The sequence below is a fragment of the Corvus cornix genome, chromosome 8 (genome assembly GCF_000738735.6).
Source record: "Corvus cornix cornix isolate S_Up_H32 chromosome 8, ASM73873v5, whole genome shotgun sequence".
NCBI lineage: Eukaryota > Metazoa > Chordata > Aves > Passeriformes > Corvidae > Corvus > Corvus cornix.
In genome coordinates this window covers 10,161,327-10,179,130 of record NC_046338.1, presented here as the reverse complement: position 1 = coordinate 10,179,130, position 17,804 = coordinate 10,161,327, and the positions used below count along the sequence as shown (strand labels likewise).

General features: G+C 47.1%; 1 protein-coding gene across 3 annotated transcripts in view; it reads right to left on the bottom strand.

Annotated features, from left to right (window-relative positions):
- The window catches only part of ERI3 (ERI1 exoribonuclease family member 3), a 130,454-nt gene that overhangs the window by 83,467 nt on the left and 29,183 nt on the right, over positions 1-17,804 (bottom strand). For all 3 annotated transcript variants that reach the window (XM_039555610.1, XM_039555612.1, XM_039555611.1), the window contains exons 4-5: positions 16,903-16,962; positions 14,600-14,691 (exon numbers count right to left, since the gene is read on the bottom strand). In XM_039555610.1, the coding sequence (XP_039411544.1) occupies positions 14,600-14,691; positions 16,903-16,962 (152 nt within the window). The remainder of the gene's footprint in view (positions 1-14,599; positions 14,692-16,902; positions 16,963-17,804) is intronic.

Below are 17,804 nucleotides of genomic sequence, written 5' to 3'. Positions count from 1 at the left end.
CAAGTTCCTCTATGGGAAGGTAAAGGGACATTAAATCTTGGGGTTTATAGACACGATCTTACCCTTCCAAAAAAATCTGTTCCCTGGAGACCTTGCGTTGTAAGAGATGCATAACATTTTGTGTCCTGGCCAACACCAGTGCATTGGGCTGCAAAGGAGAGGACTGACAGGCTCCTGCCCTGGAAATCCTTCACTGAAGAAGGAAGCTGCTTGAGTACTGAAGCACACAACAGCACCATGGTCAAAGAGAGGAGCTGTCAAACCACCTCAGCCTGGCACCTTCGTTCAAAGCAAGGTTCGTCAACACTCTGGATCATGCAGTCCAGAGGTGCTGCTCTGTTTTGATGTAGAGTGGGATGTCAGCCCCACACACCACTCAAGGGGCCAGAGGAGCCCACCTGCTCTTGCTTTCCACCAGATAAGCCCTTGCCAGGTGACTGCACCCCACTCTCACCAAGCACACACAGTGCTGTCTCTCTCTGCCCCCCATCAGTGCAGGACAAACCACATTGCATGGCTGTACTTAAAATTCTCAAGCAGCAGCTGTGGAAATACTGTACATCCGGAGAGGGTCTGAACAGCCCTGGGCTTTCGCAGAAACCCTGAGACAGGTCCCATCTCCCTCCCTCTTTGCTTTCCTTCCACCCTCTCAGTTCTCTCAACCACCCCCAAACTTGTCACAGTGCAACAAGCCTATGAGCCACACATCAGCTTTAAATATCAGCATGCATGAAGCAGGGACATGAGAGCAGGGAAGTGGGAACAGACAGAGCAAGCCTCCATCGCCTGTCAGGTAACACTAATGAATTTCAACACCAGCAGCCATTGCCTCAGACGGGCTGGTGAGAGGAGACAGAGTTACAGCGAGAAGCCTTTGCAGGAGCAGCCTGCCTTTTTTCAAAGCCCCCTCTGTTAATAAATGTCATTGTTGAGCAGGCTGCAGCAGTCCTCAAGCCGGGATGGCGTGGGCTGGGGGAGAGACAGGCAACTGACAGCACTTAGGATGCCTGGACAGCACAGCCTTTTCTTCTGCTGCTTCCCCAGAGAAGCAAGAGTCAGGAAAAGGAAGAAGATGGGACATTGCTATTGCCATAAAGCTGTCTTCCATTAAGGCCCCCAGTACTCAAAAACCAAACCTCCACAAGGAGCCACAAGTGCAATGCCAACACCCTCCAGTCTGGTTCACCGGGATGGATGGAGGCTCTACAGCGAACAGTCCTGGAATGGGCAGAGGGATGTAGAGACATCCAGGCACACTGCCTGCATTCCTGACAGCAGCAAAGGGTTACAGAGCAGTCGGTCCCTTTGCTAACACAAATGCATTCCCGAGGCAGCACAGGAAGAAGCATCCAGCACAGGGCACTATATGGCAACCGCACCGATGCACAACATGAAGGTCAATGCAAGTCTTCTTTACAAATGTCAACCTGTCATCTCTGGATATTAATGAGGGCTGACCAGCAGCTAAAATGCATCCATGCTCCATTAGTAATAAGAGAGACACAATGCAGGAGAAGAGCACACACCATGGCACATGGAGGCACCAGTGGGTCTGCAGGGCCTGGGGAGGTGTGGTGATGCACAACATAACTTAGGCCACTCCAGATGCCCAGGAAAGAAAGCAGTTGCCACACAAACCCTTTCACTGGAGTGTGCATTATCTTTGCCCACCAATCTTTAATTGGATTAGTGTAATGAGGCCAAAAACACAGGCTAAGCAGCAAGGCTAATACCTGGCACTTTCAGATCTTCTTTCTTTTTCTGTGATGCCAATTCTGGACAGAGCTGTGTTCTCTCTCTACCAGACATATTCCTGCCTAGGAAGCCTAAAAGACAAACTGCACGCCTCAACACTCGGGACTCATAGCAGCATTGGCCGAAATATCTGAACACCCATCCCATGCTAACAGCATGATCCTTATTCTCGAAATTTTTGCTGGGTACTAAGAAATTTGGGAGAACCTCAAGACCCTTGCTTTCCAAGCCGCTAGCCAGAGAATGGAAACGGTGTTATCCCAGACTGCAGCCAGAGCAATGTATACACTAGGGACATAATTCTGCCACAAAAAGCACATAGGGCAAGTGGCTTGTCGTGACTTGCTCGTCCTGCAAAGCACTGTGTGCCTTCCACTGCCATCAACCTTAATGAAACATGAAAGCATTTAACACCAAGCAAGATCTGGCCCTTTTATGGGTATTTGTCTGTGCATCAGCAAGATGCTGGCAGAGATGCTATCTCAACATTAAGAGCAAGGCTGTAACACAGCAGGTATTCAGCCTCCAACAGAAGATGTTCATCAACAATTGCACACACATGATGCTACAATAAATCTATGTGCTACTTCTTAACAGCTTCTCTTAAAAAGATTCATAGCTCTATTTACTGGGCCTGATTCTACTGCTAGGCATGTAGGAGTAAATCTAGAGTTACTCTCCCTGGAGTTTGTAAACAGCCAGGGATAGTAGGATCAGAACTGAGCTTTTTGATTTTTAAATAAGTACTTAATTACCATGCAGGAAACCAGAGCTTACTGGCTCCATGGTTCAGCTGAGATGAGAAGCGCAGCAGGCAGAAGATTCACACTATTCCAGATTGGTGGAGGGATAGAGCAAATGCTCTCACCATCCCTTCCAGACATGGAGAACGACTAGGTGGACTTCCCTTTGACATCAGAAATGCATGACACTCCTCCCAAGAAAAGAGATACTGCAAAGTCTCCAAGGCTGAGATCGCCTCCCCAGCCTTGGGAACCTGCCCTATGAAGAACCCTTAAAAACAGATTTTTACATGTAAACTTGGTGTGAATACTAAACATGCATACTAAACATGACATTATACAGCATCTTATGAAGAGGAGTGTACAAAACTGAATACTGTGTTCTCAGTGAAAGTCACGCATCACAACCACAGGCTGTAGCAGGTGAATGTCCAATCTGTCATCAGGAAAAACTCTTCACCATGCAGGTAATAAAGCACTGGAACAGATTGGTGGTAAAATCTCCTTCCCTGGAGACATTCAAACTCATCTGGAGAAGACCCAGAGAAACCCAATGTAAGTTTGAAGTTAGCTCTGCTTTGATCAGGTGGTTGGATTAGAGATCTCTATTTAAATTATTCTGTGAATCATGCTCCAGCAGAGCCTGATTACACAGAGCGTGTGTCCTTTCTCTGTCTATATGGTCTCTTAGTAAGTGTTTCATACAGACATTAATTTAGTAATCACCTGGTTCTCTGCATACTAGCTGCTTTAAGAGGGAGCATTCAGACTCCTGCTGCAGAACACTGTAATTACGCACTGAGTAAGGGAATTTATCTGATGAAACGGATGCACCCACAACACATCGTGTCTAAGCCCCCTCAAAGCCAAAACACGCACAAAAACTAAGCTAAAATTAAATATGGTTCTCCTCCCACTGCAGAAGTATTTCTCCCCAGGAAACCTGAACGTGTAAGACCTAGAGCAAGGTGCTGCTCTAAACTGAGAAGACACATCCTGTCCCAGGCCTTCCTTAGACCTGCTCTCTGACAGGCAGGAGTAAACCTTGCCTCTTCCAAGCCTTGCCTGTCCAGACCATTTAGTGTATAAACTCTTCAGGACAAGGGCTTCTCTGCTATGAGTCATAAACTGTTTAGTGCCTAATGGTAAAGCCTATAGACGCTTAACATAATACAATCATGTCACTTAAAGGCCATTAGTCTTCAGTCTAAACAGCACTTTTCCAGTCACAGAGGGGATCTGCCAACCCAGGAAGGCAGGATAAAGGACGTGGGTGGTCAGTCAGGTCACTGGACTTGCAGACACCTGACGTGAAGCCCCAAGCAGGACAGAGCCTGGCCAAAAGGCATGGGGGAAAGCCATGGCAGCTCTAGCATTCAAAAGTTTTCTCTTTTGGGCTTGCTTGAACCACTTGAATCAGCTGAAAAACCCTGTCTGCCAGGTCTGTCTCCACCTCCAGCCATGGCTATACCACTTGTAAGGGGAAGAGCCCCTCATCCAAGGAGGGAGTCTCCAGCCTTCTGCATCACCTCTCTCTCCACTCACTGAAGCAGACTATTTATCTACATTCTGTTTTGTGACCCTGTTTGAACCCCTCTTCTTTCCTGGCACCATCTCTGTCTTCCTCTGGCACCACATCATCCAGTTCTACTCTCTCAACTGACTTCTGAGATTGCTTCTTCTTCCCACTCCCCACTAAAGGGAAAAGAGAAATCCTAATAGGAGCCAGTGGCATTGGGTAAACCACCTTCCCGTGCCCTCTGATGATACACAACCCAAAACTGCATGCACAGCAGCTTCATGGGCTCTCATGCTGACAGCAGTGGGGAGACTGGCACATTGGGTAACAAGGTCTGAGCACAGTTTTCTGTGCAAATTACACATGCACAGGGGAAAACAAGTTTGTCTTTTCCTTGTGGGGAAGAGACTGCTCCCACCTCCAAGCACAAGCTGCCATTAGTATTTGCTTCGCTGGAGAGAAGGAGCAGCGAATCCTCCAGAGCAAAGGACAAGTGCAGCAATTAGGATGCAGGGGCTGCGGGAGCTGTTTAACAGCACGACCTGGAGGTCAGTGCCACCGACTCCCAGCCCTGCATAAATATTGTATGAGTCGGGGAGAGGGGCTGTTACGGCCACCCTCAGTGCCGGCCCTCCCCCATCCATCGCCATTCTGCATCCAGCTAGATACGCCAGCAACATTATTTACAGATGTGACAGTCAGGAAAATCACTTTAGTAACTAAGGGAATGGGAATGAAGGCTGCACAGTAGAGCAGGCGCCTGGGAGCAGGCTCCCATCCACACCTTCTGCCTCCCTTTGCAGCCCTGCCAGATGCCATGGCCTGTTCTCAAACTGGCGGATGAAATACCACCAGGAACAAGGAGGGGAGGGCAGGCTGTGAGCTCCCTCTCAAAGCCTGCCCAGGGGTTTGATTATCAATGCTGCTGAAGGACACTTCAGCCAGCAGCTGCCTTCCAGTTTCCTATCAGTATCTCTGCTAGACCTGCCCTTTGGAGGGAGCTTTATATCAATATAACGAGAGGCTTTAGAGGGAGCTTCCCTCAGACTCTGTGTAGCCCCACAGAAGGGTCCCCACTCCAACATAGCCACAGGGGCTCATCCCTGCAGAAACTCCCCCAGCTGCTCTATTTGGTACCAGCCACCTTCCTGACACATGACCTGTTCACTCCTTATTCCCTGAAGGATTGTCTTCACCTGCAGCTTCAATCACACTGATTGGCACCAACTCTACTGTATCCTGGAATGTCCTCGTTCCTCTGCCCACTTTTTTTGCTGGACATGCCAGGTAACTGCATGTCTCCTGTGATGCTCTGCACAAATACAAACCTATTCTCAGATTCACCGAGACTGGAGGCTCCTGAGGACAAGGACATGGGCCATTCTCCAACTGTACCAACAGCCCATGAATTCCTAGGGGCATGCTGCTAATAAATATTACTGCCCAGGGCAACACATGAGAGCTGCAAGATAGAAAACACAGCTTGGATGTGCTTCTGCCCATGAGACCTCTCCAGAATTTTTTTCATTTTTCTGTGGCTGGTTGCTGAATCCAGGGAAGGCAGAAGCCCTGTCTTACCATTAGCAGCTTTTCTAAATTCACTGTGCAATTAATGGGCTTAATTATTGATGGCAAAGGCAGGGAAGAGAGGAAAGAAAGAGCCAACGAGAAGGGAATGATGTGGGGGTGGCAGGCGCCAAAGGTCTCCGAAGATCTTCCCTCAGCCTAGAGCAGAGAAAGAGCCCCTAGCCGCTCTGCCGCTCCCACGGCCCTGCTCTAATGCTCCCTGACATGCCTCTGAAGACAGCGAGCTGTTTGCAGTCACCACCGTGATTTGTTAGTAATTATTTTCACGGTGTCACATTGCTGTCACTCTCTTAACAAAGAGACAGGCAGCCCGAGGCTGCCTGCAAGAAAGAACCAACAGAGAAAAGGAATTGTCAGGCACCCAGGGATCCTCTTTGCTTCCTGGGTTTCACAACCAGAGTCCTTACCAGCTTCTGAAGCAACTTCTGAGGAGAAGTGGCAAGTCAGAATCATCTCCCATCCTGGTCACAGGAAGAGGAATTAATTACTTAGCCCTTTCTCAATTTCACCTTACCTGTAAATCCAGTGCAAGACCGAGGTGCTTAGAGCCCAACAATTTGCTTCAGGCCTGCAGAACGCAAAACAACTTTGGCAATTGATGATTTTTAGTGCTCTCCTTTCAAGTCCCAATTTCTTTTCATGTGGTCTCACCATTAGAATGTGCTTCCCAAACAGAGCAATCCTGATGACAAACCCCTGCCTAAGTCTATCACCCTCACACATTAACCCTCCAGACTGTTCACGTGCTCTTCCTACACCAGACTCATTAATTCCAACACACTGCTGTGCTCTGCATGGCAGTAACATTTCACTTGGCATTTCACAATGCCAGAGGACCTCAGCAGCTTCCTCACACCTGAAATACAGTCTAATGGCTTGCTGCCTCTGTTTTCTCATACACAGCACAGTGACTTGACAAGAACCTCCCTGCTTGAACCACCTCCAGTCCATCCATCCAATCTTTGGCTGACCTGTCAGTCAGTTCAAGGTAATCACTCCTTTCCCAGTAAACATGGTGTTTGCTTGGGCCCCCAAGGAATGGAGGCTACTTTGGCTCCTGAAGTGTCACATGAAATAAGGATATAGAGATGAAAGACTGAGACACCTGGCCAGACAACCTTTAAAGCACTCTTGAGCGCTATGCAGAAAGCAAGCAGACTTCCTCCAGAGCAATTCCAAGTCTGAACTACTCCCAGCACAAGTGTTCTTCCCCTGCCTGCTTACTGATGGTGCACAAGGGTCAGTCTCTGCAGCCGTGGGGAAAGCTGGGTATTAATTCACCCTCTTAGCATAGGGAGAGTTTGGAAATATTAAGCCTCACAGTCTAAGGAAAACCTTCCTGCAATTAACTGCATGGAAGAGCTCTGACTCAGAGGGCAGCTCCTTTTCAGGGGTCCTTTTAATAACCAAGAAATGGCATATACATGCTGTGAAGAATTAGGATCACCACTGGGAAGCTAAATGGTCCATAAAATGTAAAAGTTCTCTTCAGAGCTGGGAGCACTGAGAGCTGGAGGAGAGGTCTTGGCAACCTCCCGCCAGCCTACTCCATCCATCCGGTTTGCAGGGACAGACGTGACTCCAGGCAGGGATGAGGAACTGAACTCAGCCAGTGCCCAGGCACCTTTGGCATGCTGGCCGACAGTCAACACCGAGACCTGGCTCAACGCTCAGATGGAAAAACTGAAGCAAGGAAATTAAAGATGACCAAGAGGCACCTAGGGAGGAAAAACAAAGGGTGTCCTAGAGTGTAGGTGCTGGGTGGAGAGGAGAGAAATCCTTGCTCCAAGAGAGGCAAAGCTGGTAGGACCAAGGCAGGATGAAGTCCTGGGCAGTATGAGCTTCCCGCACACAACCCTGCCAGGATATCGCCCTGCTTCCTCTGTCTTCTTCCCACACACTTCTCTATTGTGCTTTCTTCTACTACCACCTCCATATGCCTCACATCATTGCTAATGCCTGGTCCACATCAATGTCTGAGCACATGACACTGCCTTTGGGGTGCCAGGCTGCTGAGGGCAGCACCTTGGCCAAACACAGAAAAAGGTGACTCCAACTTGAAATGGACTCAGCTCAAAAAGTTAGTCTGCAGCTCCAGTGTCCTTCCAAGTCCTGCACACACCCGGTCATCCACTCCTGAGGACACAGAGTGTCGCTGGACAAGGCACATGAGAATACGCTGGAGGGAAAATACCAGGGATGACCTCAAGATGGCCCAGTAGGTCTTTGCCAGCCAGGAGCTTCAGGAGGAAAGGGACTGAACCCATCCAGGAAAATGGCTCCCAACAGGAAACAAACATCCAAACAAAACATTTTCAAGAAAGCTATGGACTCACACAGTAGAGCAAGTGAAAAAGGAAGGATGCTGCTCCCAGGCTGGCAGTATTCTTCAAGCAGAGCTCTCTAGGCAGAGGAGCCATAAGCACATCTCTCCCAGCCAAGCCACTGAGAGGGCAGCACGGGTGCCAACACACAACTGCTTTGCTTCAGCTGCGAAGTAAGAAGAGCTAGGATTCAAAGGAAGACAGCTGACATTTCAGACCCAGCATGAAACACTATGGCTGTCTAACCCTAGAAAAATTAAGCTGTTTTAAGAGAAAATGAATACTTTGTGCAGCTAATCCTGTTTTTCACACATGCCACAGACAACAAAATTCAGACGGCAAACAGCCCTCCAGTGGTTGTCCTCTGCAGTCCCAAGCCAACCAGCTTTTCAATTCCTCAAGGCACAGAATCACCACGATTGTGAACTGCTATTAGAGGGCTCTCATATAGACAGAGGCTAGGCTGTGTTTTTTACCAAGGACCCATTATAGATCCATTGATTTTGAAAACATTTTGCCTGAATTCACTAAAACTCTGGACATAGAATTCACCTTAGTGATTCCTGGTGCAGAGGGAATTATGGTTCCCTATTCTATGAGCAGATGGCATTGAGGTCATTGACTTACATCCAGTTCAGAGTGACTGTTTTCAAACACAGCTGAAGAGCACAGAGTTAAGTTACTCAGGGGTAGAAAATCCACCTTCTCCATTTATTACTCCATCCCAAAGGTTCAGTGCTGGAAATAAAGCACATGATGCAATGCCTATCTCATTCTCCCCTACACTGCAAACTTATCTGTAAGTTTCTCCAGCATCTTTCATGCTGCTTCCAATTTCTTCGGTCTTAATTCCCAGGCAGCAGAGTCCTGCTCCCCAGAGTGCACCGGGCAACACAGTTCAATAAATCTGTGGCCACTACAGCCCTGACTATGACAAATGTCTTTGCTATGATGTGCCAGACAAGGAGCAGACCTGAAGGTGACAGTCCATTGCATGATTATCCCTATGCAAAGATTTCATGTCCAAAGCTTAAACCAAAGGCATTCCCAGATATCTTGGACAATGTAACTTGCAGAAGCCCACACAACCAATTATTTCAAACAAAGACAAGAACAGGAATCAGGCAGGGTAACTGGTACATAAGGATAACAGAAGTCAAGTCTGGTAAATTAATTTTAAATAACAGTGTACAAAGGGAGAATCTTAAAATCCAAAATTTGTTTTGCATCAGTGATATCATTTTCTTTAAAAACAAAAAGCTGGACTGCAGGGTCGCAGAAGTGAATGGGGTCAGTGCTATTCCCTGTAAGTGCTCACAAGGCTCCCTTGCTTAGCTCCAGCAAAGCACTTTAGGATGTAATTACATGAACAACTCCATCAGCAAAGCTGACTCAAAAGGTTCCTGACCCTGGATACTCAGTCCCATCCCTTCACTGTAGTTCACACCACATTCTTTGTTCAGCCAATGTAACTGTGTGAAGAGATACAGCATAGGCTTGTTCAGCAAAATGATCCCCACTAAAAAAACACCACCAAGCTAATCTGAAGATCTTAGTTGGAAAGGAATTGTTTTATGAGCCTTAAATGCAGATGACTACGTTATCTTTCAGTTATCAGATCTTTCTTGTTACTCTCAACTCTGAACATACCTCTTGCCCTGCTGCCACACAACCAGCCCACCCTACACCTTCTCCTGCCTTTCCTCATGACTACCCAAGTGTTCCCACTCACCCCAGTCAGTGGCCATCTGCAATTTCTCTCCGAGGACAAGGCTACCAACCCCCTCCTGGTCGTCTGATAAAGAACAGCACATACAGGGGACACTAACACCAACAATTCTTTTCCATTCATGACCCAATGTTGATCTCAAAAACTTCCAGGACAGAAGTCTGGAAAGAACAACCCATTGCCACATTTAGAGCTGGTCTGAGAAGGCAAGCATCCTCCCAGCCTGTATAATTTGCAAGGAAAGAATTAAAACAGTAAGACAAAATTAAGCAATGGTATAACTTACTGCTTCGAATTTACTAATATCCAACCTAGGAAGAGCACCGAGGCCTATAAACATTTCAAGACACTTCACTGTGTTTTATCACTATATTACAGAGTACTTGCCTTTAACACTTATTTAAGAAAATAAAAAACTTCTGAGCAGTAGTTTCCTGTGAAGACATAAATTAGCATGTTCTGATCAGCCACAGTAAGTGCAGTACAAGCATCTTCATGTCAGAGTTATATAGACCAAAGCCTACAAATACTTTTAGCTATGCTCAATGCTTTTACAGAACGACCCAAATCTGGAAGGAGAAGGATTAACTGATGCTTCTGACATTATGGTGTAGGTCTGAGATTTGGGACATGAGGCTTCAGCTCTGCCTCTGCCTGCCTGCACAGCCACAGGCATATCACTTAACCTCACTGTATCTCAACTCTGTAGCTATGAACACATGGTGAAAAGGCCTCTTTCGTTGCCAAGATTAATTCACATTGTGTTTAAGAGGAACACAGAGGAAAGCAATTTGACATTTCAGCAGAGATAAACTACACTAAAGAGCTTATATTACAAGGGCTCAACTCTGGCAGATACTAAGTACCCTTTTTTCCACTAAGCCTGTCTCCTGCAGTCAGCAGCTCCCTCAGCCCCTTCAGAGGCACGTTACCCTCGCCACCCAATGCCACATCAATGCTATTTGCTTAATGACTAGTGTCAGTTCCAACCTAGGTGCAGAATGAGGTCCAAGCACTAAAGCAGACTACATCAGGTATCTGAATCCATCCCTGGAGCTGTTAAACTTGACTATAGCTCCTTGCAACAGGCTAAAGGAATCCTCCTGCTGAGCATGCAGAGGCCTGAGGACCGTGTGTCTAACGAGGCTGTATCCCCACTCATATTTTAGCTTGGCAGGTCTGGTGCTCCTTTCATCTTTTGCTTCAGGTAGCTCTCTTTAATTAATAACATTTCTGAGTCGACACAGAGAACTTTCCACCCAGAATGAATGGCCCTCTCTCATTAGAACCACGACTTGTCATGATGTATTCAAGAGTAGAAGTGTGATTCATTCCCTTGTCTGGGAATGAGGGGTGTTGCTGGGGGGTGGGGGGGAGAAGAGTCTCTGTAATGAGTGACTGGTATTTGCTGAAGCTGATATGCGACTCTGTCGGCTTGAACTGCCTTGTCAGGACAAGCCTTCAAGAAAGGTGATGTTCCTACTCAAGAGGTTTTCCTCATTAAAGAAATTGCATCTTAACAAGAGGGAAGGGGAGGGCTGGTAGGAGAGCTGCTGTCTCCCCGACTCCAGCCTGGTTCACACACACCAAGCACTGAAAGCAGGTTGATCCAAGCGCAGCCAGTAGAGGATCAGCATCCCATTTAGGAGCCCTCTCATGCAATGGACTCTCTCCAACAGCAACCAAATCCCCTCCAACAGGAACTCTCAACCTGATGGTGCAGCATACCCATGACAAAGCCTTTGCTAGCATGGCCGAGGACCTTGACTCATGCTAAACCTCCATAAGCCCTTCCCAGATGCGTGGTGTCCTGTTCTGGGCACCATGTGAGTAGTGTGTAGTGCTCCCTTGTTGTTTGAGGGAAGACGGACAAACAGCTTCCAAGGAAGCTCCAGTGTCCAAGAGCAGTCAAGTCTGTAGCCACACAGTGCCTCATTCCCTGAAGATCAGCAAGCCAAGCAGAGATTTACTGATCCTTTAGCAGCTAATTTACATCTTGAATCCCGCAGACCCAGCAGTGCCAGACACCATCAGCAGAGAGCAATACCCCGACAATCACTGTTCCTCTGGTGCTTTTGTCTGAGCTACGAGTGCTACACACATTGCAACTCCTGGCTTAGATGGGGCTATTTCCCCACCATATCCCTACATCCACCACTGACAGGCTTGTAGGTTCCTCCTCTTTGTTATAGCCACTTCCCTGCATCCAGCTTGCTCATCCCACTGTGCCTCCCTGGCACCCACCAGTGGCATCTACCGGAAGCCCTCACAGTAGACAGGCCAGTCCAGAAGACACCATGCCTCAGCTCTAGACCAGAACATGCAGACAGAAGCCAAACTAAATGCCCAGGTCACTGCTGGAGAAGCCAGGAACAAGGCTGCATGGTTTAGCAGCCAAGCTAAGGAAAACAGAGGACAGGAACTCCAAACCACTCAAGACATGGGTAAGAGGACTGCAGCTATGCAAGCAGCTGTCATTACTAAGGAAGCTGAGAAAAGAAAGAGCAGTTAGGAGTGGACCTAACACAAGTCACAAGGGGTGACTCCTTAAGCCAGGAGTGTTGCACTCACCTCATTGTCCTCAATTCCTCTGGAACCCCACCAGGTTTCTATCACGAAGTGCTTCCACCAACACTCCTCCAAATGTGGACAAGCAGTACCACCTCCCTTCCTACTGCCCCAATGCCTTTTGTGCCCAGTCTGTGTTCTCAACACCATAGCAACGGGCATCAGCTACACCGCAGGTCTTGTAGGGAAGCGTGGGGTGATTCCCTGAAATAGCTCATGGATGTTGCATGTCTCCAAGGCTCTGTCTCCCTATCTGAGCAGCCTTGTTTCAGCTCTCTGCTTTCTCTCTTTAAAAAGAGATGCTCAGTTCTGCTTTGCTAAACCCTATTTGGCAATGTGTCTAAACACACGCAAACTTAATTAGTTCAGGAGGGAGACTCGGCATTTGTGGTGACGGATAAAAGTAATGGGAAATGAGACAAGTCAGAGCTGGCAGGGAGTCCTCACTCGAGCCTCATCCACTGGCACGGTGCTAATCAGATGTGACGCTGCACGCTGCAGCACCCAATCGGCGATGGAGCAGCGTGATGTGCTACTCACCAGGCGGCTGCAGCCAGGCTCTTGCTATCCATGTGCTTGGAAACACAAAACGTATTTTCTGCTTTGCCCTGGAGATGCTTTAGGATTGAATTCTGAAGTTAATGGTTTAAAAAAAATTTTTAAAAGGAAGAGGGAGAAAATGAACCACTCACAACAACCTCATGGCCAGGAGTGGAGTCTTCTTTTCCAGCTGACTAGTAAGGGACAACCCAGGCGAGAGACCACTGCCAACGGTGAAGAGTATATCTCCACTACAGAACAGCATGTCCCTCTGAGCCAGCTCACCCCACAACCCCTATGGCTCACCAGAAATAGGGCTCATCTTTACCTCTATTTGGCTGCTGTACAGGTCTGAAGAAAAAAAAACCAAAAAACAAAAAAGCCACCCAACACATCCAGGTTGCTCTTTCCATATGGACACCAAGTTAGGATGTCATTACCTGGAAATCTTGTCAGCCTACTGTGAAAGAGATGGAAAGATGGGCTTGGAGCAAAGACAACTTTCTCACAACTATCAACAAAGTGGTAAATTGGACTCTCACAACAGCAATGCAGGAGTAAAGAACAGAGAAAATAGAATACTTGAGAAACAGAAGTTTAGCACAGCAACTGTTTGTGCTGGTCTCTAACAGAAGCTTAAACATGATATATAAAGAAAAATAACTCACTTGTAATTTAAGCAACTAACACAGGAACTTGCAATATATCCGAGCTCGTGACATAGCCTGAGCAAAGACGCAGATTTTGACTCAAAAGTTCACATACCACCCCTGTGTCTCTGTCTGGAGCCAACTTTTCATCTCCACTAGTGCTTGTGCTGAGCTTTGGTCCCCATATTTCATGTCTCACTAATCACACCAAGAAAAGGCAAGGAAGGAGCTGCCACTCTGCAAAGACCACTCGGCAGGGAAGAACTGGTGCTGATTGCTCCTAGGCTATGTGCAGTTTATTTAGGCTTCCAACTTGGGGAAACCAATGTCACAGTGAAAACCAAGTAACACTACTAACGAGTTGTGGCTGTCAGATCAGGATGGGATGTGTCAAGCCCGTGCTTTACTGGTGTGATAACAACAGGAGTCTTTATCCAGCACTGCAGGGAAATGAACAGCTGAAGCAAGATTATATAAATCCAAGGGAATTCAGCACTATAGGACACTGATCTGCAAACACTTTGGAGACTGAATTAATTTAATTTTTGGACATTTAGCTCCATTCTTATAATAACCTTTCTTAGGTTGGTGGTCTAGCTATTTTCCTAACAAAACATGCACACACACACTCACTGACACTTGCAGATCCCAGTGCAGGTCTCCACCTGGTACTTGCCAGATACTCACCCAGCTGATGAAGATGACCTTAACAATAAGAACACCACTGGAGCATGCCAGACCTGGCTTGTATTCTATTCTAAAGACTACTCTGTGATTCACATCGAGTTACTGTGCCAAGATGACAGAAAAAGCCTTAAATGCAGGAAGTCAGGTATGGATCATCACTTGATCATCCATGTATGCACTCAGAAATATCCATCCCTTTGGAAAGTATATTGGATAAAAGGCAAATCATCACAAAGCTCCAGTTTAAACTTTTCTTGGGGTTCTGAAAGGCTTCTCTCACTACAGGGAATATCCTAGGCAGTGATCTTGCACCATGCCCAGCAACCACCTGTCTTTTGAAACAACTCTCCACTCCCAATTATGCAAGGCAAACAACAATTTCCCTAAGAAACAATGACTAGGGACAGTTGGAGGCTTGCAAGGACAAAGACATAGGCACTAGAGGCAAGCATGGAGCAATAAAGCCCAGGAAAATCTCCCTCCCCTTCCATACTCACATCACTTTCAAATCCCAGTCTCCACAGGTCACAAAAATCGACTTGACGCTGGGATCTAAGAGGCCTTCCTTTGCCATCCACTCGTCAACCCTCTGAAAGGAAGGCAAGAAAAGGGGATGAGTTTTGCAGAGACAGTCCAAGCCACAACAGTTAAACTCAGATAAGCTGCTTGCAATCAAGACAGAAGAAAATTGTGATCTTATCCAACCTCTCCCTCTCTCTCTTCTCTCTTTGCTTGCCATCTCAACAACAGCACATTTGGACCTTTGAAGATTTCTGATAGGAGACATCAGGCAACCAGAGCAGAGATGATCTTATCAGACACCGCAGCAGCTCTGCTTGCGGAGGGATGAAAGTTGTGCAGCGTTAACGGGACGACACAACTGTGCTGTTACCTGGCATTTCTCCTCTCCCTGTACCAAAGGGGCTCATAGGGAGCATAACTTGTGTCCCCTCCAGTGAGGAGAAAAGACAGGTATATTGAGACAACATCCCTCCCCCGCAGCATTTCTCACATACTCTACTTCATATAGCACCAGGGGGATATAGAAAGGGGGAAAAGTGGAAGGGCTGGGCACACACAGGCACTGTGTGGCAGTAACAAGAAAAGCCAGGTGTCCCCTTCCTCTCTAGGCTGGATCCCTCTTTCCTTCTTACAGTTCTGAAGAGGTGCTTGTTCAGGGTACTGTGGATTTAAAGTGAATCCACTATTCCTGAACAACTTCCCATAGGGACAGATGTTCTGGGTCCTCTTCAGAAATGGGCCACGTTAACCTGGAGGATGCAATCCACCTCAGGGATTAAGGAACTAACCTACACTAAAAGTCCTGCATAGACACTTACCCAGCTAAAAGCAGCAAACAGCGTGCCCAAAATCTTGCAGTGGCAGGCAATCAGGTGTTATTATGCAACCTCATTAGCAACATTTTCAATGCTTGAGCAAGAGAAATCCCTCCTCTTTTCCCTTGCTTGACACCTTTCACTCCTGCGTAAACCAGCATGCCTCAGAAGCTGCCTGACCTGAATCTCATTTTAACCTAGAAATGTGCTGCTGTATGAACACCTTTTCTGTCCAAATAAAAAAAAATTCTACAGAAGTGTTTCCACACTCTAAGGAGCTTCCATAGAAACAGAACAAACCATTTTCTGGAATGTAGTGATCTACATTCACCCATCCAGGCAAAGAGGGCTCTCCCTCCTGGGGAAACAGGCACAAGCATCCATATGTTTACGGACATGCAAGGCTGCTACATGCTCTCTGGAGAGCACAGGGAGAGCTGGGGGTTTGCATGGATGCGAGATGTCACCTCTACAGAGCACCATCTTCGGTCTCATGTCACTGCCACAGCCTTTCCTGCCAGGCTTGATGCTTCTTCCTGTGACCAACTGTACAACAGCCCTCTGAGTAAGGTTCCCCAAAAAAGCAGCATCCAGCCTCTCAGTCACACTCCCTTGGGCTGGCAGGATCTCCCAGCCAGCCTCACATGAGCCTGCCTGGAGTTGGGGACAGCAGCAGTAACCTTTCTAAACTCCCTGATGTGAGTGCCCATCAAGTGCTGTCTCCATAGAGGATTTTAACGCCTTTAATTTAATTTCCTCAGATAAGCAATTGTTGCAATTATTCTGATTAGGAACAATTAGGTAACATAGCAGTAGAAATCCTGACAGAAATGATGCATCGAACACCAACCTCCAGCCCAAGTGGGCTCTGCTTGAGGAGGTTTCCTTCACTGTCTGACTACCAACAAAAGCTATTGATGGAGAAATACTTCCAAGCCTTAATTAATTAATTAAGCCTTAAATGCTTTAGGAATTCCACATTAAGCAGATGGTATTATTAGGGCTGTATCTGCATTCGCACATCCTTTAGATTAGATTTCAGAGGCATTTTCTTTCTATACTACATGTATTATTGAGCATTTAAATAGGTAGAAAAATTAATTTAATAAAGTGCTGAGGGAGGGGAAAAGAAATGAAAGCAGAAGCTCCAGGAGCAGTGGTCTTGAGCAACATCTTGGTGCTTTAAAACTGGCTCCAGAATCACCTCTTCTCCTATCTACTAGCAGGAGTTTGGATATCTTGTCAGCACCCTTGACATGAACAGCTGGAGATGACAGATCAATGGTTCAATACTCTCAGCAGTGTGTCACCAATGTGACAGCAAATGTTATTCTAATGAAGCTGTAATCATAGTCAAATTACGCGGTTCAATTCTCAGCAAGGGGAGGGTGCAGGGAAAGAGATGAAGAGGGGACTACAGGACCAGAGGTCAGAGTTCGAGAACTAAAGGTTACTCTGCTTACCTCAAGCACTTGCTGGAGGCTCGGCTGCCCATCCACCATGCCTTGAATAATCCCAGTCAGCTGAAACAAACAGAAAGCAGTCATCAGAGCAGCGCTCAAAAGATCATTAGAGAGGTCTACTCTCCTGTCCATCTCTCTGCAACCAAAACATGCTCCTGTGACCCACATGGGTGTTGCTGAGGAACCAGCCACAGCAGTGTGATCCTGACAGCTCTCCAGCCACAGGTAAGGGCACAGCTACATCCCTACCACAAAAATGTAGGGGGCCTCCTACCCACACCACAAAACTGCAAATTATCAGCACGGCAGGGTCCATTTGGGGAGCAGTGTCATGCACCAGCATGATGCCCTTTTTCAACATGCATTTCAGCAGTTTTGGTATTGCCTCGAGGGACACAGGCAGCGGTAACTACCAAGGTCACTGCAATCACAGTGACACCAAAATTTCAGCGTTAGATGAACCAAACAGAGGATGTTTGTTTGTGAGATGTTTGTAAGTGAGATCCTCCCCTGAGCTCGGCTGCCAGCACGTGCACTTTCCCATAGTCCACCACAGCATTCCTCGGCAGCTCAAAACTGTATTTAAAATAATGGAATGAAATCTGAAGAAAAGCACTTGCTTCCTGAACCCTTTCTGAAAGTCTGTTTTCCAAGAGGTTCCTTAGGAAGAGGTCCTGCCAACAGATACTCCCACTGACTGCTCCCAGACTGCTTGGCTGTTCAAAGCTAAACACATGCATTAAAAGATGCAGTCTCTTGGGCCTCTGCCTGTGTCTGCCCAGGAGAGCTTGAGGCACATGGAAAACAGATAATTTTTCTGTCTGACTTCCAACTGACAAAACTGTCTTTTAACATATTGAATATCGGAGGTCAGTAGCTTGCCATCAATGCACCCAAGTAAT